We start from the raw sequence: 20,408 nt of genomic DNA, 5'->3' as shown, positions 1-20,408 counted from the left end.
AAAATATATAGACTAATTTATAATAACCTGGAAAAATAAATATTCAAGTCATTTCAAACAAAAAACACGAGATAAAGTTCTCCTTTTTAAATTTAATTGGTGCATTTTATGTTTATTTATTTTAGTGGTTCATATAAATCTGCTTTTATTTCTAATTATGTCAGTTTTGGTCCTCCATACTGCAGAACTTGGAAGGTAAATCAATGACTGAACCAGGTGTGTTGGAGCCAGGAAAGACGTAAAACATGTAGGGCTGCGGCCCTCCCAGGATTGCCCACCCCTGGGTTAAAAGGAAACTGTCAGGTTTGCAAGGGACTGCTGTTGCTTGGGGGATCTGTTGTAATTTTTAGGTTGTAAGAAAAAGTGCGAGGATAAAAAAAAGTGTAAGGATTTTTGTACCATTTATATTTTCTAGACATAATTTATAAGTAAGTCAGGTTTACGTTGGAAACACAGGAAACTCATGGGAAACGTCCTGTGAAATTACAAATGTGTGTGTTCTCGCGAGAACTGGATTTTCTTTTTCGACACTTTAGTTAAAAAAACTTGGGTTCGAGTTTTGTTAGTTTATAATGTGCCTGTAGAATAAAATTATACCGACACCGTTCCGCCAACTTACTTCACGAACGTGTGCATCACGATATTGGATATTATTTGACTGAAACCTGTTTCATCATCGAGAGAAAGAGAAGAAACGTGGCTTCCGCATCCGTTAAGTTGTGGCAGGTATCCGCGGGTCAGCAGACACAGCGGGTTTGTACTTTATGTGTGACTTTGTAGAAATATTGTGCGGTGTAACATTTGCACAACAAGCACTAGTAGATTATACAAAGTGCGTTTAAATGATCTATTTCGTTTCCCTTTTTTTTTTCGACTGGAAAGTAATACCGCCAACAAGAGCAAGAAGAAGAAACATCATCAATGTCGCTGATCTCTGCGGTCGAGCGACTAATCAAGTCCTGTAAAGTCGAACAGGCGAAGCTTAATGACAGTATTCAACACTGCAGAGAAATTTTACACAGCATGTAAGTACCTGTTCATTTGTTTTATGCAACTACTTTATCATTAATAGAAGTGTTTTATGAATGTTGTGTTTCTAGGTTCGGTTTAATACTTGGTTATTGCACCAATAAGTGGCGCTGTGGCTTAGTTGGTTAAAGCGCCTGTCTAGTAAACAGGAGATCCTGGGTTCGAATCCCAGCAGTGCCTTTTTGTGCTGCTAATTTCTGATTTCCTCTTCTTGAATATTTCTATTTTATCCATTAATTTACTAGGTATAAAAAAAAAACTGACAGTAAAGCCTGTGGGGCATCTGTCAATTTCTGTACACACTTTCTTGTTCAATGTTGTGAGAGGTTGTGCAATGTTTCACTGTGACAAAAACATTATTAAGTAGTTAGGATGTTTGGTGTTCAGAGTCCAGATGGCCCGTGTGAAGAAACTGTTTTTGAGTCTGTCTGTGTGCCTCTTAATGCTCCTGCACCTTCTGCCAGAGGGCAGCAGGCGGCTGGCGCTATGGAGGGAGGGGAGAGAACAACCTGTTATGTTCTCATTAGTCCTGATCACCACATGCAGTCTCTTCGTGTCAGCAGCGGCGGAGCCGGCATACCTCACAGTAATGGGGTTTGCCAGCACACTCTATGGCGGAGCGATGGAAGGTTACCAACAGCTTTATTGTCCAGGTCGTTCCATCTGAGTTCTGTCAGGAAGTGCAGTTGCTGCTGGGCCTTCTTCACCACCGCTGTGGTGTTGCTACGCATCGTCCCTGTATGCCGACTCATCTCCATCAGCTATAAGTCCCAGCAGAGTAGTGTCATCTGCAAATTTTATGGTTGTGTTGGTGGAGTGAGAGGGGGCGCAGTGACGGGTGTCGATGATGAATAGTGGCATACAGCCCTGGTGGGAGCCAGTGCTGAGCATCAGGGTGAAGGAGCTGTGTGCACCTGCAGACTGATTTGTAAGGAAGTCTTAATCCAGGTGGAAGTTGTGGGAGGGAAGTCTAAGGTAGCCAGTTTGTCCACCAGGATGTCGGGTGACTTTGTTTAAATACATTTTAAAAATCAGTATTTGTTTAAAAAATTTCATATATCTTCTTAGCATAAAAACATTACCTTTTTAAAGTTATTATTTTTTATTTAATATTTTTACAAACCTCTGATGCATCTATTTGTTTATTTCTGGTAATGAAATTGGTTGATTCTGACAGAAAGGTTGTGTGAAATTGTTATGTACGATTGTCTTATTTAGATATTTTTTGTATTGAAAGAACAACTGTAGTTAATTATTTTTTAATCTCTCAGAACATCACAACCCACGGCAGAGTCTGAAAAGTCAGAACAAGCACAAGCTGTTGCAGGTAATTAATATATATATATTTTGTCTGAGAAATGCTGATTGAAAGCAGGCTTTAGGCTAATTTTGTATAGTTTACTCAATATTAGGAAAAATCAAGAATTGCATTACACACAAACTCAATAAACACACAACAGAAATGATTAAAATAATAAAAATCAGTCTTTTTTATAGATGGGATTGCTACTGTTACAAGTCTCAAATTTTCTTTAAAAAAACTCAGTGAAATGTGTTTTTTTTTAATGTAGATAGGCAGTCTTGTCTCATTATTACAAAAAGAAGATCCTTTGTCTTTTTAATTAAAAGATGTTAGTGAAACCACTGAACTGTAACAGGAAATGTTCGTGTTGCTCTTGTCACATGTAGACACTTCACCCGGGGAGAAGGAAGATATAGATCTGCTTGAACGAGCCCTGGAAAAAGCCCTTCGGGTCCGCACTGGCTCACAGCTCTCTAAAGACGACTGCTGCACAAACAACCTCTCTGGACCTCGAAGTGAAACGAACCCAACCACAGGCGTATTGATTTCATCCGCAGTGGCTAATGAAGGTCAAACAACCATTAGAACCACCTCGAAATCTGCTAGGCTCGGCAGAAAAGAGCACAAAACGTCTGGTTTATCAGTTCGCTCCACACCGAGCTCAAGGTCCTCGACGAGCTACAAACCCACGCAGCCTAAAACCGTAAATAATCGAAACACAATCCAAAACCGTTTCTCCTCATCAACTCGGGCTCTGCACCATCGGGCATCGAGGAAGTTTCAGCAGACTGTTGCGGCATCTGCCGCTCCTGATCCGATCACAACCCCGCTCTCGACAAATAAGACAGCCAGAAGCAATCTGGCAAGAGACGATGACCTGAGCAGAGCTGCAGCTGCCTCCACGCCGTCTTCAAATAACATCGTGTCTTTGTCAGACACAGATGGGTTTGGTTTGAGCATTTTGCTTCAACAAAATGGGTATGTTTTACACAGTTGGACCATAAAAATAATCATGTTTTGTTGTATGTATTTGATGGAACAGACAAAAAGTCTTACGTTTGCTTTATGACAGGCTAAAATCTGACGTGACAACTAAATGGAAGACTTTAAGGAGCAAGCAAAACAGGTTGCTGAACCATTCTAGATTAGAAAAGCTCTTGAAAACAAAGTTTCTACTTGAGTACCATTTTTTTTATTCATCTACAGGCTGTGGGACAAAGTCATTTCCCTACAGAGGAAACCTGTGCCTGGGAGGAGTCGCTTTATGGAGAGAATGAGAGCCACGGTACTTTTCTGTTTCCTAGTGGAGCCAGTAAAAGTGGTCTGACCTGTGTTTTCCATATTGAGTAATCCTACAAATGGAATTAAACTGTTTGTACTGTATGTATTATAATATTTTCACTCAGTCAACGGTGCTCGCCTTTCTCGTCCCGACCTCCTTAGTTTCCCGGTGACTGGCCATGTGGTAGTCCAGATCAGACCAGGGCTCTGCTGGACAGACTGGCAGAACGAGGGCTCAGCCTTGGACCACGCAGCCACGCAGAAGAGACTCTAGCCAGGCAGGCGTCAGACGTGGAGTCGGAGCTGGGTAAATAGGCTGAACAGATTTTTACACACGCAAACGTTCAGAATCAAGAGCGGAGGGCTCTGTAAAAGTGAAATAGTGATGACACAAGTATGTGGGTGAGGAAATGTGGCATTTGTTGGAAAGTGCACAAAGAGTTGGCAGGAAGTGACTTTGTAAGGGTGATCTAGATGGATAGACACATTCATGTTTAGACTTTATTTTGCCAAGAAAATAAAAACCACAAGATCTTGGACAGTTTAGATTTTTATGAAATTATTACAGGAGTTATTGACATGAATGAACTCATTTTGTTTCTTTACTCGGCTGATACAGTTTGACCATCATTGCTTGTTTGCATTCAGTCACGTACCTCTGCAGGTGGTAAGCTCTACCTCCACTCTTGTCCAACAGGGTTGCAGCAGACGGCAGCAGAGCTCCAGATCTTTGCAGACCAAGTGCAAAAAGGCAAGCATTTTATTTGACCATGAAAAATGAGATACAGGAAGCCTCAAGTCAGCTTTTTGACCCTACACAAATACCATGTGTTTAAATGATTCTTTTTCCACATTTAAATCATTCAGTTGGGGGGTCTATATAAAGTGGAAGTGCAATGCTGAATTCCTCCTGATTACAATTTGACAAGTCCCTCTTTCACCACTTTTTCTGAGTCAGAATCTAAAGTATGCTACAAACATCCTCTCCTACAGATATGTAGTTAAAGTGAGGGCGCACAGATTTTCCAGTTGAACCTCCTTAAATTATCTGATCACCTTCAAAGAGAGGTATTTATTTACTGTATTTCTGAGTTGCAGTTCTAATGCTGCTAAAACCTGTGTGAAAGAGAACTTCAGAGTCATTTCTAATACAAGACACATCAGCTGGGGTTTGATCAGCCAATCTTGCATCATACACCTAAGACTCTAGACATATTGCACTTTAACAGCCTTAGTTTGAAAAATGATTGTGACAAGTGTGCTGTGCTAACGAGCTAATGCAGCCCACCCATGTTGGCATGTGGAAAATGAAAACAGAGCCGCAGTGACCCTTGGTGCCAGATCAGTGCTTCCCTTGGCCTCATCAGACACCCAGCATCCCTGCTCATGACAGTGGGACTTTAAAGCCATCTCTCGAGGCAAAGACGCAGTTATTTAAAGCTGAGGCAGCAGAGTAGAAAAATGTCTTGAGGGGGTATGGTTGCTGACGCTCTAAAAATAATCTTATTTTCCACCAGACTGGAAGGCATGGGATCGATGGAGGCCAGAGGGAGGCTGTCTTCGCCCCACTGGGGCAAATTGTACGTTGGGAGACGGGATAACTTCACCCCTGCCCCTGACTATAACCTACAGAACCGAAGATGAGCTTCAAGAGTTGGAGAGGCTGCGGATGAGGGTGGCGCTGCTGCAGCAAGACATTCAGATAGAACAGGTGGGAGCTGCTTTTTGAAGCACCTATAAAAGAGTTTATCAGATTCCTAACTGCACAAATGAATTGCTCATTTGTTTTATTCTTGTGGTATCCTTAAAGGCACCGCAGAATAATGTGCTCACTGTCTTTTATGCTGTGTGTCAGGTTCTGTTGGACGCACTCTCATCTCAATTTGCATCTATAGTCCCTGGAGCCACACATCCCAGCCCCAGTGTGCTCAGAGACATGTACTCGTTGCTTGGTGAAGGAGGAGAGCGTTTCCCTGCAATAGTCCTGGACTCAGCCTGATTACCCACCAAGCATGTTACTCTGAGAGTTAACAGTTGGTTAGCTTAGCAAAAGGTATGCAAATATGAGAAATCTCTCATTGTATTTCGCTTGTTACTTGTTAAAGAGCACTTTGGACATGAAGGGGAACGTGTCGGCCTCTCCCTGCAAAGGAAAAATGCACATTTTGTCTCAGATGGAGCTGACCTTTTTACCTTTTTATGACTAATAGATGCAGCATCCTCCTTAAGAATTCATATTAGCTAATATGTAGACAAACATGCGCTTAATGAGGCTGTAACACTGAGTCAAATCAAAAATGTAGCCGAGAAAATGGTTTTATGTCCTTTTCATTGCATGTTTCAGCTTTTTCTTGACTGTTTCTGAGGGACAATTTAATACAAAATATAGCTGTGTTATTTTAGGAAAGTCAGCATAGGTTGGTGTAATTTCAACATTTATATAAGTATATAGTTGGGAAAGTTTATGGTTATAGTGGGGAGTCTGTGACCACATGTATGTAGATTTAAGAGTGTGGATCTGTGTGAACTCAGTAAGAATTCTCATTTAACTTATGTTTGTGCTTCTTTAAATTATTAAAGTCTATTATGATTTTTTTCATTGATTGTTATTCCTCAAATATGATACATCACAGTTAATACTGAAAATAGTTTAAAATTTAAAAATATTTATTATTTCTTATTGTGCCAAAAAGTGGCCTGAACTGACCTGGATACACTAAATAGTAACAGCTTATTTAGGCATGACTGTGTCAGAATCACTGCTGGATATGGGCACTAGTGACCCCCGTGACTCTGAAAGGAAGAAATGGGTATAGATAATGGATGGATGGGTGTGTCAAAATCAAGCAATTAACTAAGGAAGTTGTATTTTTTACGTGAATGCTAAGTGCTTAATGACTTTGCTCAAATTTCTGAAATAGTTCAAGCTAAAACGAGCCAAATTAAGCAAAAATAATAGGTAAAAGGAGCAAAACATGTGTTTCTCAGGCATACATTTAAATACTATACCATAATAAAGTATTTATGTCACCTTTAGTTGTTATTAAAATGCTGTTTTTATGTTTAAATAGAAAATAAACTTATCTTCACATCACTTCCTCTTCTAAACGCCTTGAAATTGGCCTCTGTCTCTTTAAGAACCACCTTCCACTTCTGTCTTGCCCATTTCGGTGTGTGTGGGTGGGGGTGTGGGGGAGGGGCTCTGCCATGAGGAAGTTTGGCTTAAAGACACATCCCAGGGTCGTTTCTGGTACCAAAAGGCGTTTATGGTCCCCACCTGTCGTTTTGCTCCTCAGCATGGCTTCCTAAAAACTCTGCAGGATTTCTCACACATGCATGAATGAGTCAGAGCAAGGCTTTGGGCATGTTTTTTATGAGAGTATAACATTATAACATGATATAAAACTCAAAAAAAAGTTGATTTTACATGATATTTCCCCTTTAAAAAAGATAAAGATAAAAGAAGTGCTAGCTAACAGCTAAAAGTAGCAGAATGGTAGCTGAAAGCTAAAAGTAGAAAAACGTTAGCCATAAACTAAAAGCACAAGACAAAAATACAGAATGCTGATGCAAATTTCAAAGATGGCGTTATGAAGGAAGATATCACTGTGTTTCTATGAAGAAAATGTTTGCATATAAAGTTAAATATAAAAACTATAAAAGTAAAAAAAAAGGGGGGGGGGTATAGGACCCAAAACATGAATGAGCAACAACTGAAAAATAACAGGAAACACTAGAATCTGCTTTCACACAATTATGACTTGAATTTACTTTATGGTGAAAGCAACTGATGCCAAGAGTAAGTAATATTAGCTTGTGAGGTGAAATCATGTGTTGAGTATGATAGTCCTGATTCATTCCTTTCACTGAGAACAGAATGGATACATAATGACTTCAGGGTTACTCTCCTTTAGTTCCAGCTTGTTTGACAAATGGAGTCTCTAAGGAGCTTGAGCTGTGAAATGATCCAGCAGCCTTTTACACTCTTTCAGTTCATTTTTTAGTGTCAAAACAAGACGCAAAGGAGGAACTCAGTCTATACCCTTAATGTTCCCCCCCCATATGGTTTTGTGTAATGCATACAAACACTGAGTGCGTGTTTGGACATATGGGCCCAATACCGTGTCTGATTTGATATTCCCGGTTTCGCCTGCTCCGAGTGTGATGTGAGGGCGTATGTGAGACGCAGTGGGGGCTAAAAGGCTCATGCCCACAGATGACGTGTGGCTGGCAGGGGCTGTGGCAGACTGGGCGACAGGTGGCGCTGGGTTCACGCAGCAGGACGTGGGTGTTTGAGCTCTGCTGCACCAACCCTCGCCGCACACACAAACCCAGAGACGCGCACACCCAGAGCCGGCTGAGTCACGGAGACGACGTGCTCAGGGACCTGGCTCTCTGCACTCCACAAGCTTGAAATGGCACGTTTCCCCAAAGAGAGGGAACAAAAATACGATTTTTAAAAGGGAGAGGACTATTTCGGTCTCGGGTAGCCTGCTGTGTACAAAACGAGAACAAATGAATGCAGCTGAGCACTGTAACAGTTCCAGAAAAATGCCCCACTGCGTACTGCAGCCACATCTGGATGTGACCGCCGCTCGGTGCTGTCTGCCTGTCGGATCTGTGAGGAGAAGGCAGGGAGGCATCTTTGGAGATCGCGTCATCGCCACACACAGGTCCCAGTGGAAGTGGGGCCTACGCAGCTCCGGCTTCCTGTGAACACTTCCACTGCTGCCTGGCTTTGACTTTCACCAGCAGAGTTGTTTTACTCCCACCAGTGTGGCCCGGCCCTGCCCAGGTTAACCACGTCTCACGGCTTTGTTGCTTTGTTCTCACAGCTTTTTTTTTTTTTTGGAGAGGGAAAGCATCCAAGGAAATATCTTCATGGAAAATATTTATTTCTGCCACACACATTCTCACACCAGTAAATTAAAATACATCATCCTCTGCACTTTTTTTTTACTTCCTAAATGTTTCTTTATTCAAATTCCCGTGAGCCTAAGTTGGAATCCACAGAAACCTAACAGTGTTCGAAAGAATCCACTTCTCCTCAAAAGGCCCGTCGCTTTTGAACATCTCCTTTCTTCTCCGCTCGTCACAAACACATTCCTCACTTTCTCGCTTTTATTTGTCTTTGGCTCGTGTCTTCAGCCGGGCGAGCTGCTTGTTAAGGCGCTGTTCGGTTGCTCCCACCGATCGACCAAGTCTAATCCTTTGTTTTTCCCTTCCAGCGTCTTTAACAACAGGTTTTCCGTTCAGACAAGAAGCATGCCTTTCATTCACCGAGGGTTATTTGGTATTTCCTAATTTGTGCCATGCATGCTCTAACGGTTTTGAAGAAGAATGCCTTGAATTAATTATGGGGAGCAGATGTGTTGTCAAGCTGAAGTCATGCAGATGATTCATAAATGCAAAGAAAAACGTAAAAAAATGTAATTAAATAGCGTTTTTTTTTCTTCCTGCCCTGATTTGTTAGTATGCTATGAACAGTAATTTAACTAGACCTTTTAGGATTTTGCTTTTTTATGAAAATAGTCATGTCACGTGTTTAAACTTTTTTTTCCCTTCATCCTATTTATTTTCATAAACCACTATGAGACAAATTGGGATAGGATTTTCAGATTTCCACATCAGTCCTTTCCTAACTAAGGAAAAAAGGCAAATCTGGAAAAATAAAGCTGTTTATGTTGATGTTATTGTCATGAAAAAGCAAGCAGAACATGCTGTGAGATAAACTACTGCCCTGTTGTCTTTCATTCAGAAAGAACTAACTGATATTTGTAGCGTACGTGGGTGGGAAATGAGTGGGGGTTGCCTCTGTTTTCCATCACGAGTGGGTACCCGTGTATTTACACGTTGACGGCAACGGCTCTGAGCCTCTGATGTTTTGCCACGATCCGTTTTTCAGGTGTTTACATGACTGTCATAAATTATGTGGGAGGTTGTGACGCTCCTTTTATTTTTTTTGCCTCATTTTAAGAATAACCGCTCCATGGATGTATCCAGTTTCAAGTAATAAACGGACAAGCGCACAGATTTCCACTCGCAAGCAGGCTTTTTAGTTCCCACTGGGAGGATTTAATTTCACCTAGAAAAAAAAAGAAAAAAACTTGAATTAAGATGCAGTGATATGGAATGAGGGGGAAACGGAGCAGTAAAGACCTCTCTCTCTCCCACCTCCCCCTTTCTGTGCTTCCTCAGCCTCTATTCTTGTTTCTTCAGCGTTTGATGTCACCCAAAAAGAACCAATCATGACGCGCAGACAGCCCAGTGTTTCATCTCTTGCTCCTCCCATTCCCTCAGTGAGTTATATATACTCCCTGGCACTACAGTGTGCAGAGTGTACAATGTGCTGCCGAACAGCCAGCAGCCAGTGTGGGGAGACGCTGCAGAGAGGGGAGACGAGAAGGGGACACTGTGAGTGGATTTCAGCCCTGACTTTAGAGGCCTTCCTGTGGCAAGTTCCAGACATAATGCCTCGAGGAATTTCCTCAGTCTCACGCAGATGTTTCTGTTTTGCTTTGTCTCCTTTTTCTTTTCACAGGCCAGAGCTGATTAGGATCCCCGAAAGCAGCGCAGCTGATCCAGCTGGGATCCGCTAGCCCGCTCATTTAAGGATGGGCTGCACAACGGGCCATTTTACTTGCCAGCCACAACCCCCGGTGAACTCTGGGCAGGAGAGTCAATCCCTTGAAGCCAGTGGTGCCAAAGTTCCTGAAGTACTCTCTTCTCTGGAACGTTTGTCCCAAGCCACCGGAGGCATGGAGAAGTCCTGGTATCGCTGCATTTTCCCCTTTGGAATCATCTCTTTGGTCATCGGAGTTGCGGGAACGGGGGTGACCTACACGTACAACGACCTGCCACAGACTAAAGTTGTCTCCGTGGTGTTACTTGTCATGGGCGTCGTGCTGCTGCTGATGGCAACTGCCTGTTGGACTCTCCACAAGAAGAAGAGGAGGAAAAAGAAGGAGGGAGAGTCACTGACATCCGAGCAGTGTCCCCTGTGAGCCACACGGAGGAAAAGTTATAGGAATATAAAGACAAGGACATGCTCGGTGTTCCGATGTACTCAAAGTCCGGCTAAAAAAACAGGCTTCCACATCGCCTCCCAACACCAAATCCCCTCCAATATCATAGAGTTTGGCTGAGCTTTTTGCTGTCAACTGAGGTTAATACATTAAAGAGAGTGGAAGAACAAAAATAGTAAAGATCTATTTAGTCCGGACCAGTTTTGGGATCAGGAGACATGGATCACAATGTTTTATCATCAAGCAGCAGGTGTCCTGTGTCAAAACAACCACTGAGGATACAAACAAATATGCATTTTACACCACATGGATATTTACTTGCACAGAAAGGCCCTCAGCCTTCTCCACATAAAGCTCATGCTGACACCTAACACGCTATGCAGAACTGCTGCTGGAGTCAGTTCTGCCGTCATTAGCCACGTCAGTCACAGCATTCCTCTCACCAGGACAGGTGATTCTCCATAAGGGCCAGACATGGGCCAAAGTCCGCAACCCGACACCCAGCCCAAAGAGCAGCGCGCCCCGCGTCCGAAACCAACGTCATTCACTCGTCCTGTGACACTGCAGCAATGTGTGTGTGGGAGCTTTTTTTACGCAACAGGACTTGGAACTTGAGTCCAGCAGGATCTTGCTGGCATCTGAGTGGATGGTCGGTGAGCTGGACAGGAACAGAGAGCCTGCTGAGGAAGTGCAAGTGACACTTCTGGCCTTGAATGCAGAAGAACTAAAGGTTTGCACATGTCCGAGAAAGAAAACTCTTCAGAAAAGCAGCAGGTGAAGTTTCTTCGTGGCTTCATCTCCACGACGAGGCACAAACTTTCTGATCGACTGGCTGCCTTCCTGTCGATGTGCGAGCATTTACACTTGTGTCTATGGCAGGGGGGTCCTATTGAAGGACACTGCCTTGGGGTGGGGGACATGCCACTTGCAGGGGCATTTTGTCTGATCCTGCTTCTCCGTTGCCCCTCCCGCTCAGTGTCTTGAGCAAGCACTCATGGAAAAAAAAAGCTCTGTCACATTCCCATGTTTCCATCTGAACTTCAGTGAATCTACACCCCTTCCTTCTTTTTTCTTTTGACCCACCAGGACTCTCCACACTGATCCCATCCATTTCATCCTGCACCCTTGGAGTCTGACCGAATCAATCATTTGTTTTTTTGTGCTATAGCTCAGACGTGTTTAAAACCTTAAAATGGTAGTTTCCTTTTATTCATAAAAATCCTGATTGTATTTTTTTAAACAAAGAATGTCATTGTTTTCTCTCTAACAGAGGAAGGGATAAGATGAAAATCTCCTCCGTACAAAGCTGTACTCTAAGAGTTTGGGCTCTTAGGGACTCCGGGGGTTTCCCTTTACTTTGTGTCCTTTTTTAAGTACAGAGAGTGAATGTAGCTGCTCATTTGTGAATAGGAGCTTTCTGTCAGTGCGTTCTCACGGGATGAGATACACAATGTCATTTTGTTTGTGTCTTAAAATACTCATCTGTAACTAAATATAACATGAGATGAAAATTTCAGAAGGAACGAGCGCAATGTGCAAAAAAGTGAACAAATTAAATGCTGCTTATCTCCACACCAACGGCTTTAACACCGCTGGATCATTAAGAACTTTTATTAATCAGGTTTGCAGTGATCCAGCCCAGGGGTTTAGTGATGCTTGCTGAGAAAAATGTGTCTATACACGCAGGGGTAGCAGTAAACGCCAAAGACTTTCTTTAAAGCACAGCTCATGAACTTGCTTTTGTTTGCTCTATTCAGACTTTTCTCCTCTTTTTCAGCTGCTTGTATTCAGATCTTTGCATACTGTTTGTCAGCTTAACTCTAGTTTCAACAGAGACAAGAAAGAAAGAGTCATGTCTTTTCTTTCTTTCTATTTAATAGGAAATATGTTGCATTACTACTAACATTTCAGATGAATTGGAGTGGACTTGGTAAATTTTGAATCTTTAGATGGCAGTCAACGTGCTTACTGTAAATCACATTTCTTTCATGGCTTACGTCAAAGGAAATTCTCCTATTATTAGTTTAGTCTCTCCCCTTGTTTTTTTTTTTTCTGCTTGGAGCAGTGGTGTCCTCCAAACACCAAGATGAGAGAGAAGCCCTGAAATCGCATTACATTTGATTATAACGTAGCAGGCCATCTGGCTCTGCTGTCTGATGGTGTGTGAGCTTTCAGCAGGTTTGTTCACTTCAGTCAGGAGTACGGATTGAAGGTGTTTCAGCATGATTCATTTACACAACAGAAGTAATCTCGTAGCTTTCATGTTTTATTTTTCTAGCAAATTCATCAATTGGTTTGTGTTTAAAAGAGAAAATAATGTAAATTGGTCAAACTTATTGCCTTGAGTTGTGAGACTGGTATTGGATAATTTTATTAAAGAAAAACCACTAACACAAAAAAGTAAAGTGAGGTACATGGTCTTATTTTCTTGCCTTGTGCAACAACGCACATGTATGCTACGCACTGACTATGTTTTGCTTGCATAGTTACAAACGATCAAGCTTTATTGTGCCAGTATAGGTTTATGGATGGTGTCTATAGATGTGGTTGGTTAGAGATGTTCTGTGATTTCCTTCCTGCCTTTTGAAATTGTAAAGAGAAAACCTACCTCTCTCTGCTGCAGGGATTCATGTCCCTCTATTGTAAGACAGAGACTCTGTCTGACTTTGCTGTTTGTCACTCCAGTAACACAAAGTGTGTCGGTTTTTGTGCACTCTAATATTTGGTGCTGTAAATGTACCTATAACTTTTTTTATTTGCATTGTATATTTCTATATGTAAATTTTAACTCTTTACATATGTACAGTATAAAATAAATGTTAACGTTTGTGTCTTTAAAGATGATCGATCACTTCTTGACTATTTCCTGAAGGTTTTATGAAGTCCAGTCAGTGGTTTGTGAGATAATTTGCTAACAGAGTTGAGTCCGAATAGCTTTTGAAAGTTTTCAACAAAAGTCTTTTATTACTCAGAGTGTTATTCGGGCTTAGTCTTGGTTACTCTCTCACCTCTCAGATCATCTCATTTGTTCAGAGTTGAGCAACTTTTTAAGCATTCTTCTGTTTTGGAACAAATCGTCAACCAGAAAAAATGACTCCCTCTACTGGTAAACTCTCACTAACATGAAAGTAAAATTTATACCTCTCTCCCTTCTTCAACTGAAGCTTATTTAACGTTGTAAACTGTTTAATAATATATTGCTGACACAATGTGGGAAACTGGTGTAAGTGAGGGAACTGAGTTTAGGTCTGGCTTCAGGGTGGAGGGGCCAACGTGGGCAAAGTGCAGATGGGGTGGAAGTGGTCATTTGGGCTGCGAGGGGTCAGCACAGATCACAGGAAACCAGATGGGAGCAACTCATCCGCCTCTGCTTCTCCACGGACTTGGCTTCAGACCCAGGCATTCAGCACTATTTGGTTTTTGTCAAACTTTCGTTACACAAAACTGACATTGGTTTAGAGATGCAACAGGCAGCGCAACGTGACATTATGAAAGCTGGATTCAAGCCACCTGGGGCCTTATGGTTCCATTTGCATTTAATTCAAATGTCCAATCAGCAGCATCTGTGCAAAAGGCAAATCTGTTACTATTTAGTCGCTGCCTGCGGCTCCCTCCAGCTGATATCTTAGCAGAGGGATGAAGTTGCATTTAAATTCTGTCGTATTTACGGGTGTAGAGAGTGATTAAAACTACTGCAAAGTTTGAAACCAACCAAACAGAAAAGTTATGGACTACATAAAAAGGTGCATTTTATAAAAAGTTAACTTTGTTATCCATTTAAACTTAGCACAAAAAGTAAGGACATTTTGTGTTTGGTAGATTATTTCTTTGTTGTAACAATGCTTTTTGGCGATAAATCTTACGGCTGGCACCTAATTGGCAGCACCAGCTCAAAACGAGAGTCAATAGTAACAGCAAAATAAGCTGTTTGGCAGAGAAGATTTGGCTATTTTTTCCCCATGTATGCAACCCACATACTCAGCTCTACTGCTCATCCCACAAATGCATGTTCCTTACAAATGTAGCACCATTTAAAATGGAACTTAAAGGGCCAATGTTATGTGTTTCTCAGGCATATACAGTATTTAAATACTTTACCATAATAAAGAATCTATGTCACCTCTGTTATTAAAAGGCTGTTTTATGTTTTTTAGAAAATAAACTTATCTTCTCATCACTTCTAAACGCCTTGAAATTGGCCTCTATCTCTTTAAGAACCACCTTCCGCGGCTGTCCCGTCCATTTCGGTATGGGGGGTCGCACGGCTACTATGATGCAGTTTACTTGGCATCTGAAAATACATTTCCTCAAAGGTATTTTTAATCTGAAAAGAGCTTCACTGAGTGAGAAGTAATGTTGAGAGCTCAGCAGACAGTTAGGTTTCACTTTCACCCGAGAGCCTGCAGGAGTCATGGACGGGGTGTGTGGGGAGAGGGGAGGGGGTGCGCTCTGCCATGAGGAAGCTCAGCTTAAAGACACGTCCCAGGGGTACGGAGCCCGTGAGGAGATATGGGGGGATTTTTTTCTTTTGCGTTCCCACGCAATACCTTTGCGTTCCCTCGCCATATCTTTGCGTTACCTCTCAATACTTTTGCGTTACCTCGCAAAGTTGTTTTGCGTTCCCACGCAAAAGATTGTTTTGTATTCTGTATAAACTGAATTAAATCAGACTTTTATTTTGAAATATCCGGTTACCAAAACAGGATGTGTCGCCAAAAGTTTGTGAAATTGACATTGGTGTTGCGTGGCTGCACTGTGTTAAAATATTGACATATGACATACTTCCATGCATGGCTGTGTGATATATTCATTCTGAAGCTGAATTAAAGCAGTAGGCTAACTCGCTAATGGTGAACATGTGAGTTTGTTAATAAAACGGCAGGCACAACAGTGATAAACGACTATTGTGTGGGAATGCAAAAGAAAATAAATCTCCCATGTCCCCTTACGGGCTCCGTACAGGGGCGTTTCTGGTCCCCACCTGTCGTTTTGCTCCTCAGCATGGCTTCCTAAAAACGCTGCAGGATTTCTCAAACATGCATGAATGAGTCAAAGCAAGGTTTTGAGCATGTTTTTTATGAGAGTATAACATTATAACTTGATATAAAACTCAAAAAAGTTGATTTTACATGATATTGCCCCTTTAAGAGACTTTCCAACGATACAAGATTTATTGCTAAGAAGCATTGTTACAACAAATAAATAATCTACCAAATGCATTTCCTTTATGTGCTAAGTATGTTAAATCGATTTGCAGTTCTGAAATGTGGGTAAGCATTCAATGTAAACAAATGATATAATCAATTTAAAGCTACATGGAGATCTGAATTTTGGTACTGAGTGACCTACATTGGACTGATTTGTGTAGGTAAACAAACGTGGAGGATTTAGATGTGCAGAATCTCAAAATTAAGAAATTTTGCTTATATACAGTATATATACTGTATATATATATATATATTGTCCACCGTTTCTCAACTTCTCAAGGCACCAATGACCCTGACCCAGAAAAGGAAAAAGTAGGTAAGGTAGTTTTTTTTCTTTTAAGGATGTTAAACATTGAAATGAGAGGAAAAAATGTGCAGGTTTGGCTTCTTATTTATTTAATTATTTAATATTGCAAAGAGTGCCTTTGGTGTACACTGGGCCAGACAGTTAAATCACATTAAAGGCAAAATAACATTAAAATGTCTTCTCAGTGTCATTACAATGCATGCAAATGTGATGATTAGGCTTTAGATGTGTTGAGAAGAGGTTATGACTCAGTAACACTGTCTCGCAAACTGAATTTAAATCATTTTCATTATATTGGATGAAAATGAAAATAAAATATTGCATCTTTGGGTGGGAATTATACTGCACTGCATGTTTTTCTTTATTGAGCCAACCCTTGCAAAATTAGTCTTTACTCTCTGTATATTTACTTCCTCTGGTATGACACATTTTCAGTAAAATTATACTTACGATAAATAAATTATAGACCCCACACTGAGTGTGGTGTAATTTCTTTAATTATTAGGGTTAAAAGTTCTTTCTAATTGCTTGCCCCTTGCCATTAACTTTGTGATTTTACTGAAAATGTGGTCTATGGGTTGGAGTTTCTATGGAAACTGCATCTAGTTGTGGATGCATGAGCCCTTGCCCTGACTGAGGTCACTCAGCTACAAGATAATTTGATCACTCTGGACCTTTAGTGTTAACCAGAGCAAGACATACATTTCTCAATATGTGGATTGGGAAATTAAAGAAACCGGTTGCCTTTGTTCACCATCACTTGTGTAAGTGCCCAATTATAAAACAGTGCCTTTGGGAATTACATCAAATGTTGTTTTTAACATGCATTTTCTCCTCACATTGAATGATAGAGATAAAGCCTTGTTTGTGACAATTAGATTGGATTAGCAGGTGATGTACAAATCAATAATTAGCCTGAAAGGGACAAAAGATTACTCCTGCTGCATGCTTCTTTTGTGTCCCCTTTCAAAAGACTACCAATCAAGAAGGGCACTATTCATCTGAGAGAACACTTTATTCTTTGTCAATAAGGTCTTAATTTTAATAATAAATTAATTATAATTAATTATAATAAATCTAATTGAATAATCACTGAGATGTGTTAGGCTTTCAGAGCAACAAATCATATGGCTAATTCTTAAGGTTTTCTGTCTTAAGTATTTTTTCTTTTTAACTTTTGCTTTCTTAAAAATCTCAGAAGTCCAATATCAATTTAAAATATTAAATGAAGCCTTGAATCTTTCATACCAGAAATTTAGGTAAAGATCAAATAATATCGAGAACTGACACAGTTATATTTGTTTTGGTCAAACCTTGTAAATGATGTTTTGCACTATCTCATGATATTGTGAGATCTTTGGATGTGTTGGTGCTCAAATGTGTTGTCTAATATTTTCCACAAAATTGCAAATGCACAACTGATTAATATTTTCTGAAAGTTTCAAACAGTTGTATATGTAGGCTACATTACATTCTGATATACACAGAGAGAGACACGGGCAAAAACATAATCGTTTTCGGTGGAATGCAATTCTAAAATGCAGCACACAGACGCACGGACGAAAAACAATACTCACAAATCGTGTGCATGTCTCTTTAAACAAGGTACCTTTAAACGCAACGCTTCTGTCAAACTACATTTCCCATAATTATTTTATGAATGGCTGACGCTTTCGTATTCAGGTCAACCAATCATGTACGCCCACCGTGAAGCGCGTACTTCGAAATGGCATCACGTCCTCCAATGAACATCCGACATTTTACGGTTTGTAACGTTTGTCCAATCGCTGACCTTGTTATTCATGCTGACCAATCAAATGGGAGCAATGTCGTATATAGGCGTCATCGCTTCTCACAAATCAAATTCAGCGTGGCGTTTAAACCGTGGGCGCGGGCGGTCCTAGAGTAAATTTGGGGCGGTCCCAAGTCAGGACTCAGGACTCGTGCTTGAATTTGAATTTAGGCAACTTGTTTAGTTATTAGTCAGCCACAACATTACTTATAACACTGTACAATTCTTTCTCTAGTCAAAAAACTGTCGCCAGTTTAGCCTATTTTAATATTAGCTTGTCACTACTTTGAAATTGCTGTTCGGCGTTAAGGAAATATCACTACTTGCAATGAAAGCAGGCGGTAAGTACATTTTCGTCTTACCATATCCTTAAATAGCAACATAAATTATACAATTAATTCAAAACAAAACTTTCACATCTCGTATTTGATCATGGTAGCTTCGAAGTTTCAGCTTGTTAAACTTGTCTGTCGCTAGCTGGTGTGGCCATGGAATCCAATGAACCGGCAGTAGTAGTAGTAACATTTGCTCAAGTTTGTCAATATTTAGGCTTGGGTGGAAAAACATGGATTTTATACATTGATAACGATATCATATGTGGTTATTAATAACACATATCTTAAGTATAAACTAATAACACCAGGTCGCAGGAAAACGCTACTTTTATTGAACTACAGGAGGGAAATTTGGGCGCTCACTAATACTCAGTACACTGATGTTAACTTTGCCATACTACAACGAAAATGTCCTATATTTTCTAGTTTAATCACATTGCTTAAATACATGGGTACTATTTCAAAACAGTTTGACATTTATATAGGTATTTTGAGTAGACCACCTACTTAGTTTGCTTTACTTTGTATAAAAATGTTTTCTAAGGTATGCTACAAATACACAAAAATATCTCCTTTGCCTGTTCAGATTATTACATTATTGTTTAGGCTCTTTATTAATACAAAACAGGAATAATTGCTGTGCGTTGAGCTGAAACTCTATTCATCTAAATATTATATGTTATATGTCTGATCACTTGCTCCATTATTCAGTGATTCTGTCAGGTATATTTTGTGCAAACTTCAGTGATTTATGACTAAATCTCTATTTAATTCTCCTTATGCATATGAGAATCTTAATCTAGAATTATTCTTGTAAATAAACACAAAAATAACATATTTAGTCAGTGGAAAAGTAAATGGTTTCTCCCTCTCAACTTGAAGTGGGACTTTAGTGATCAGAAAACCATCAAGAAAAATGACAATGCCTCTTTTTAAAATTTTTTAACTTATTATGACTTTTGTAATGCACTATGTTAGATTTTATTACTGTTTTCTAATCTACCTTAAAATACTTAATGTTGTGGCCCTAATGGTCACTAGCTTGTTTTAAATAAAGTACAATTATTTGTTTTACGTCTCTGTGAGAATTAGTTTCCCATCTTTGCACTTAGATGTTAAGTGATAATTGTGTGTGCACATAAATCTGCTGGTTAAATATACATTAGTTGAGTGAGTTAATATTATTATTGTTTTTTTCCCCAGTTGTCCACTGCCTTTGTTCAAAATGCTACTCGGTTCCAGCACGGAAGCGGGTTCGTAAGCGTTCTCCAGCCCTGACCTTGCTGTCTCTACCTGAGGAAATAGTTCTCTGCGTCCTCCAGTGTCTCTCTGCCGAGGACCTGCTGTCTGTTAGAGCGGTGAGTCAACATACTAACCTGTAACATGCATGTGCTGAATTTTCTCAGGAATTTTTAGGGTTTAGCGTCTCAGGGACCCCTGCTCAGATGACCAATCTGTTTGGCTTTTGTTTTAGGTTCATTCTCAGCTGCGGGACATTGTTGACAACCACTCCAGCGTGTGGGCCAGGGTCAGTTTCAGAGAAAAGTGGCCATCCCCTAACACCTTATGGCTGTTTGAAAGGTAGGTATATTTTGTTCTGTTGAATCAAACAAATATACACAATTTTACTGTGTGCCACTGAAAGGCAAATACAGATAGAGTAGCGTGTCTGTCTGTTACCAAAATATCTTATAAACCACTGATTTACCTTTTGAATAAAACTTTCAGAAAGTCATTCCTGAAAGTACATCTACAAATGCTAAAAGTGCTTAATCTTTGGAGCCAACCCAATCCAAGATGGCTGTCACACTCATCTGAACTTCAAAAACACAGATGACTATAATTCAGTCAATTTTACAGTGATAAAATAGGGTGCGTTTGTAGCTGACAGTCAATTACAACACATATTCCAAGTACTACCCACTGTGTGAGATTAAAACCTAACTGCACATGTAATCAGAATCAGTTTTATTGGCCAAGTATGTTGACACACAACAAGGAATTTGTTTCCGGCTGATGATGTCTCTCCAATACACGTACATACAATATACACAGTGAAAGAAGCACAATAGCATGTATAAGAAATAATCATTGTAGTATGTGGATTATATACAAATATACATGTGTGC

The 20,408-nt window shown here is 40.4% G+C and overlaps 3 protein-coding genes and 1 non-coding gene across 10 annotated transcripts in view; all 4 read left to right on the top strand.

Annotated features, from left to right (window-relative positions):
* Nucleotides 1-241: 241 nt before the first annotated feature.
* Nucleotides 242-13,477, top strand: tedc2 (tubulin epsilon and delta complex 2). Of its 6 annotated transcripts, none has more exons than XR_001310353.1 (12): nucleotides 242-753; nucleotides 883-1,025; nucleotides 2,301-2,356; nucleotides 2,716-3,310; nucleotides 3,405-3,458; nucleotides 3,539-3,617; nucleotides 3,776-3,920; nucleotides 4,311-4,364; nucleotides 5,131-5,324; nucleotides 5,469-5,666; nucleotides 9,833-10,027; nucleotides 10,155-13,477. XR_001310353.1 is itself a non-coding variant. In XM_014010077.1 (10 exons), the coding sequence occupies exons 2-10, from the start codon at nucleotides 922-924 to the stop codon at nucleotides 5,610-5,612; spliced, it is 1,425 nt and encodes a 474-aa protein (XP_013865531.1). In that variant the 5' UTR covers nucleotides 242-726; nucleotides 883-921; the 3' UTR covers nucleotides 5,613-6,212. The 6 variants fall into 6 exon arrangements, 4 of the variants coding, with proteins under 4 accessions (XP_013865531.1, XP_013865532.1, XP_013865529.1 ...); XR_001310352.1 differs by having other exon boundaries at nucleotides 9,812-10,027; XM_014010077.1 differs by lacking the exons at nucleotides 9,833-10,027; nucleotides 10,155-13,477 and having other exon boundaries at nucleotides 242-726; nucleotides 5,469-6,212.
* trnat-agu (transfer RNA threonine (anticodon AGU)) lies at nucleotides 1,136-1,209 on the top strand. Its single transcript has one exon. It is a non-coding gene; the product is annotated as a tRNA-Thr (tRNA).
* On the top strand, nucleotides 10,228-10,617 carry LOC106518660 (transmembrane protein 100). The gene has a single exon (XM_014010031.1). The coding sequence runs from the start codon at nucleotides 10,228-10,230 to the stop codon at nucleotides 10,615-10,617; it is 390 nt and encodes a 129-aa protein (XP_013865485.1).
* Nucleotides 13,478-18,090: 4,613 nt separating the features above from the next.
* The window catches only part of ccnf (cyclin F), a 10,046-nt gene continuing 7,728 nt past the window's right edge, over nucleotides 18,091-20,408 (top strand). The window contains exons 1-3 of one of the 2 annotated variants that reach the window (XM_014010074.1): nucleotides 18,091-18,285; nucleotides 19,483-19,637; nucleotides 19,754-19,860. In XM_014010074.1, coding sequence (XP_013865528.1) covers nucleotides 18,273-18,285; nucleotides 19,483-19,637; nucleotides 19,754-19,860 — 275 coding nt within the window. In that variant the 5' untranslated portion in view covers nucleotides 18,091-18,272. The remainder of the gene's footprint in view (nucleotides 18,286-19,482; nucleotides 19,638-19,753; nucleotides 19,861-20,408) is intronic. The other variant, XM_014010073.1, reaches the window with a different exon arrangement.

Source organism: Austrofundulus limnaeus, unplaced genomic scaffold (assembly GCF_001266775.1).
Source record: "Austrofundulus limnaeus strain Quisiro unplaced genomic scaffold, Austrofundulus_limnaeus-1.0 Scaffold65, whole genome shotgun sequence".
In the NCBI taxonomy this organism is placed as follows: domain Eukaryota; kingdom Metazoa; phylum Chordata; class Actinopteri; order Cyprinodontiformes; family Rivulidae; genus Austrofundulus; species Austrofundulus limnaeus.
Note: the sequence above shows the minus strand (reverse complement) of the source record. Positions and strands in the feature narration are given on the sequence as shown.

What these genes read in the sequence shown, in the direction of transcription:
- tedc2 (XM_014010077.1), top strand. Translation starts at nt 922, where the DNA reads ATGTCGCTGATCTCTGCGGTCGAGCGACTAATCAAGTCCTGTAAAGTC. An exon ending in TTAAGGAGCAAGCAAAACAG is followed by an intron (nt 3,459 to 3,538) that starts GTTGCTGAACCA and finishes ATTCATCTACAG; the next exon opens with GCTGTGGGACAAAGTCATTT. An exon ending in TGGAGAGAATGAGAGCCACG is followed by an intron (nt 3,618 to 3,775) that starts GTACTTTTCTGT and finishes CGACCTCCTTAG; the next exon opens with TTTCCCGGTGACTGGCCATG.
- LOC106518660 (XM_014010031.1), top strand. Translation starts at nt 10,228, where the DNA reads ATGGGCTGCACAACGGGCCATTTTACTTGCCAGCCACAACCCCCGGTG.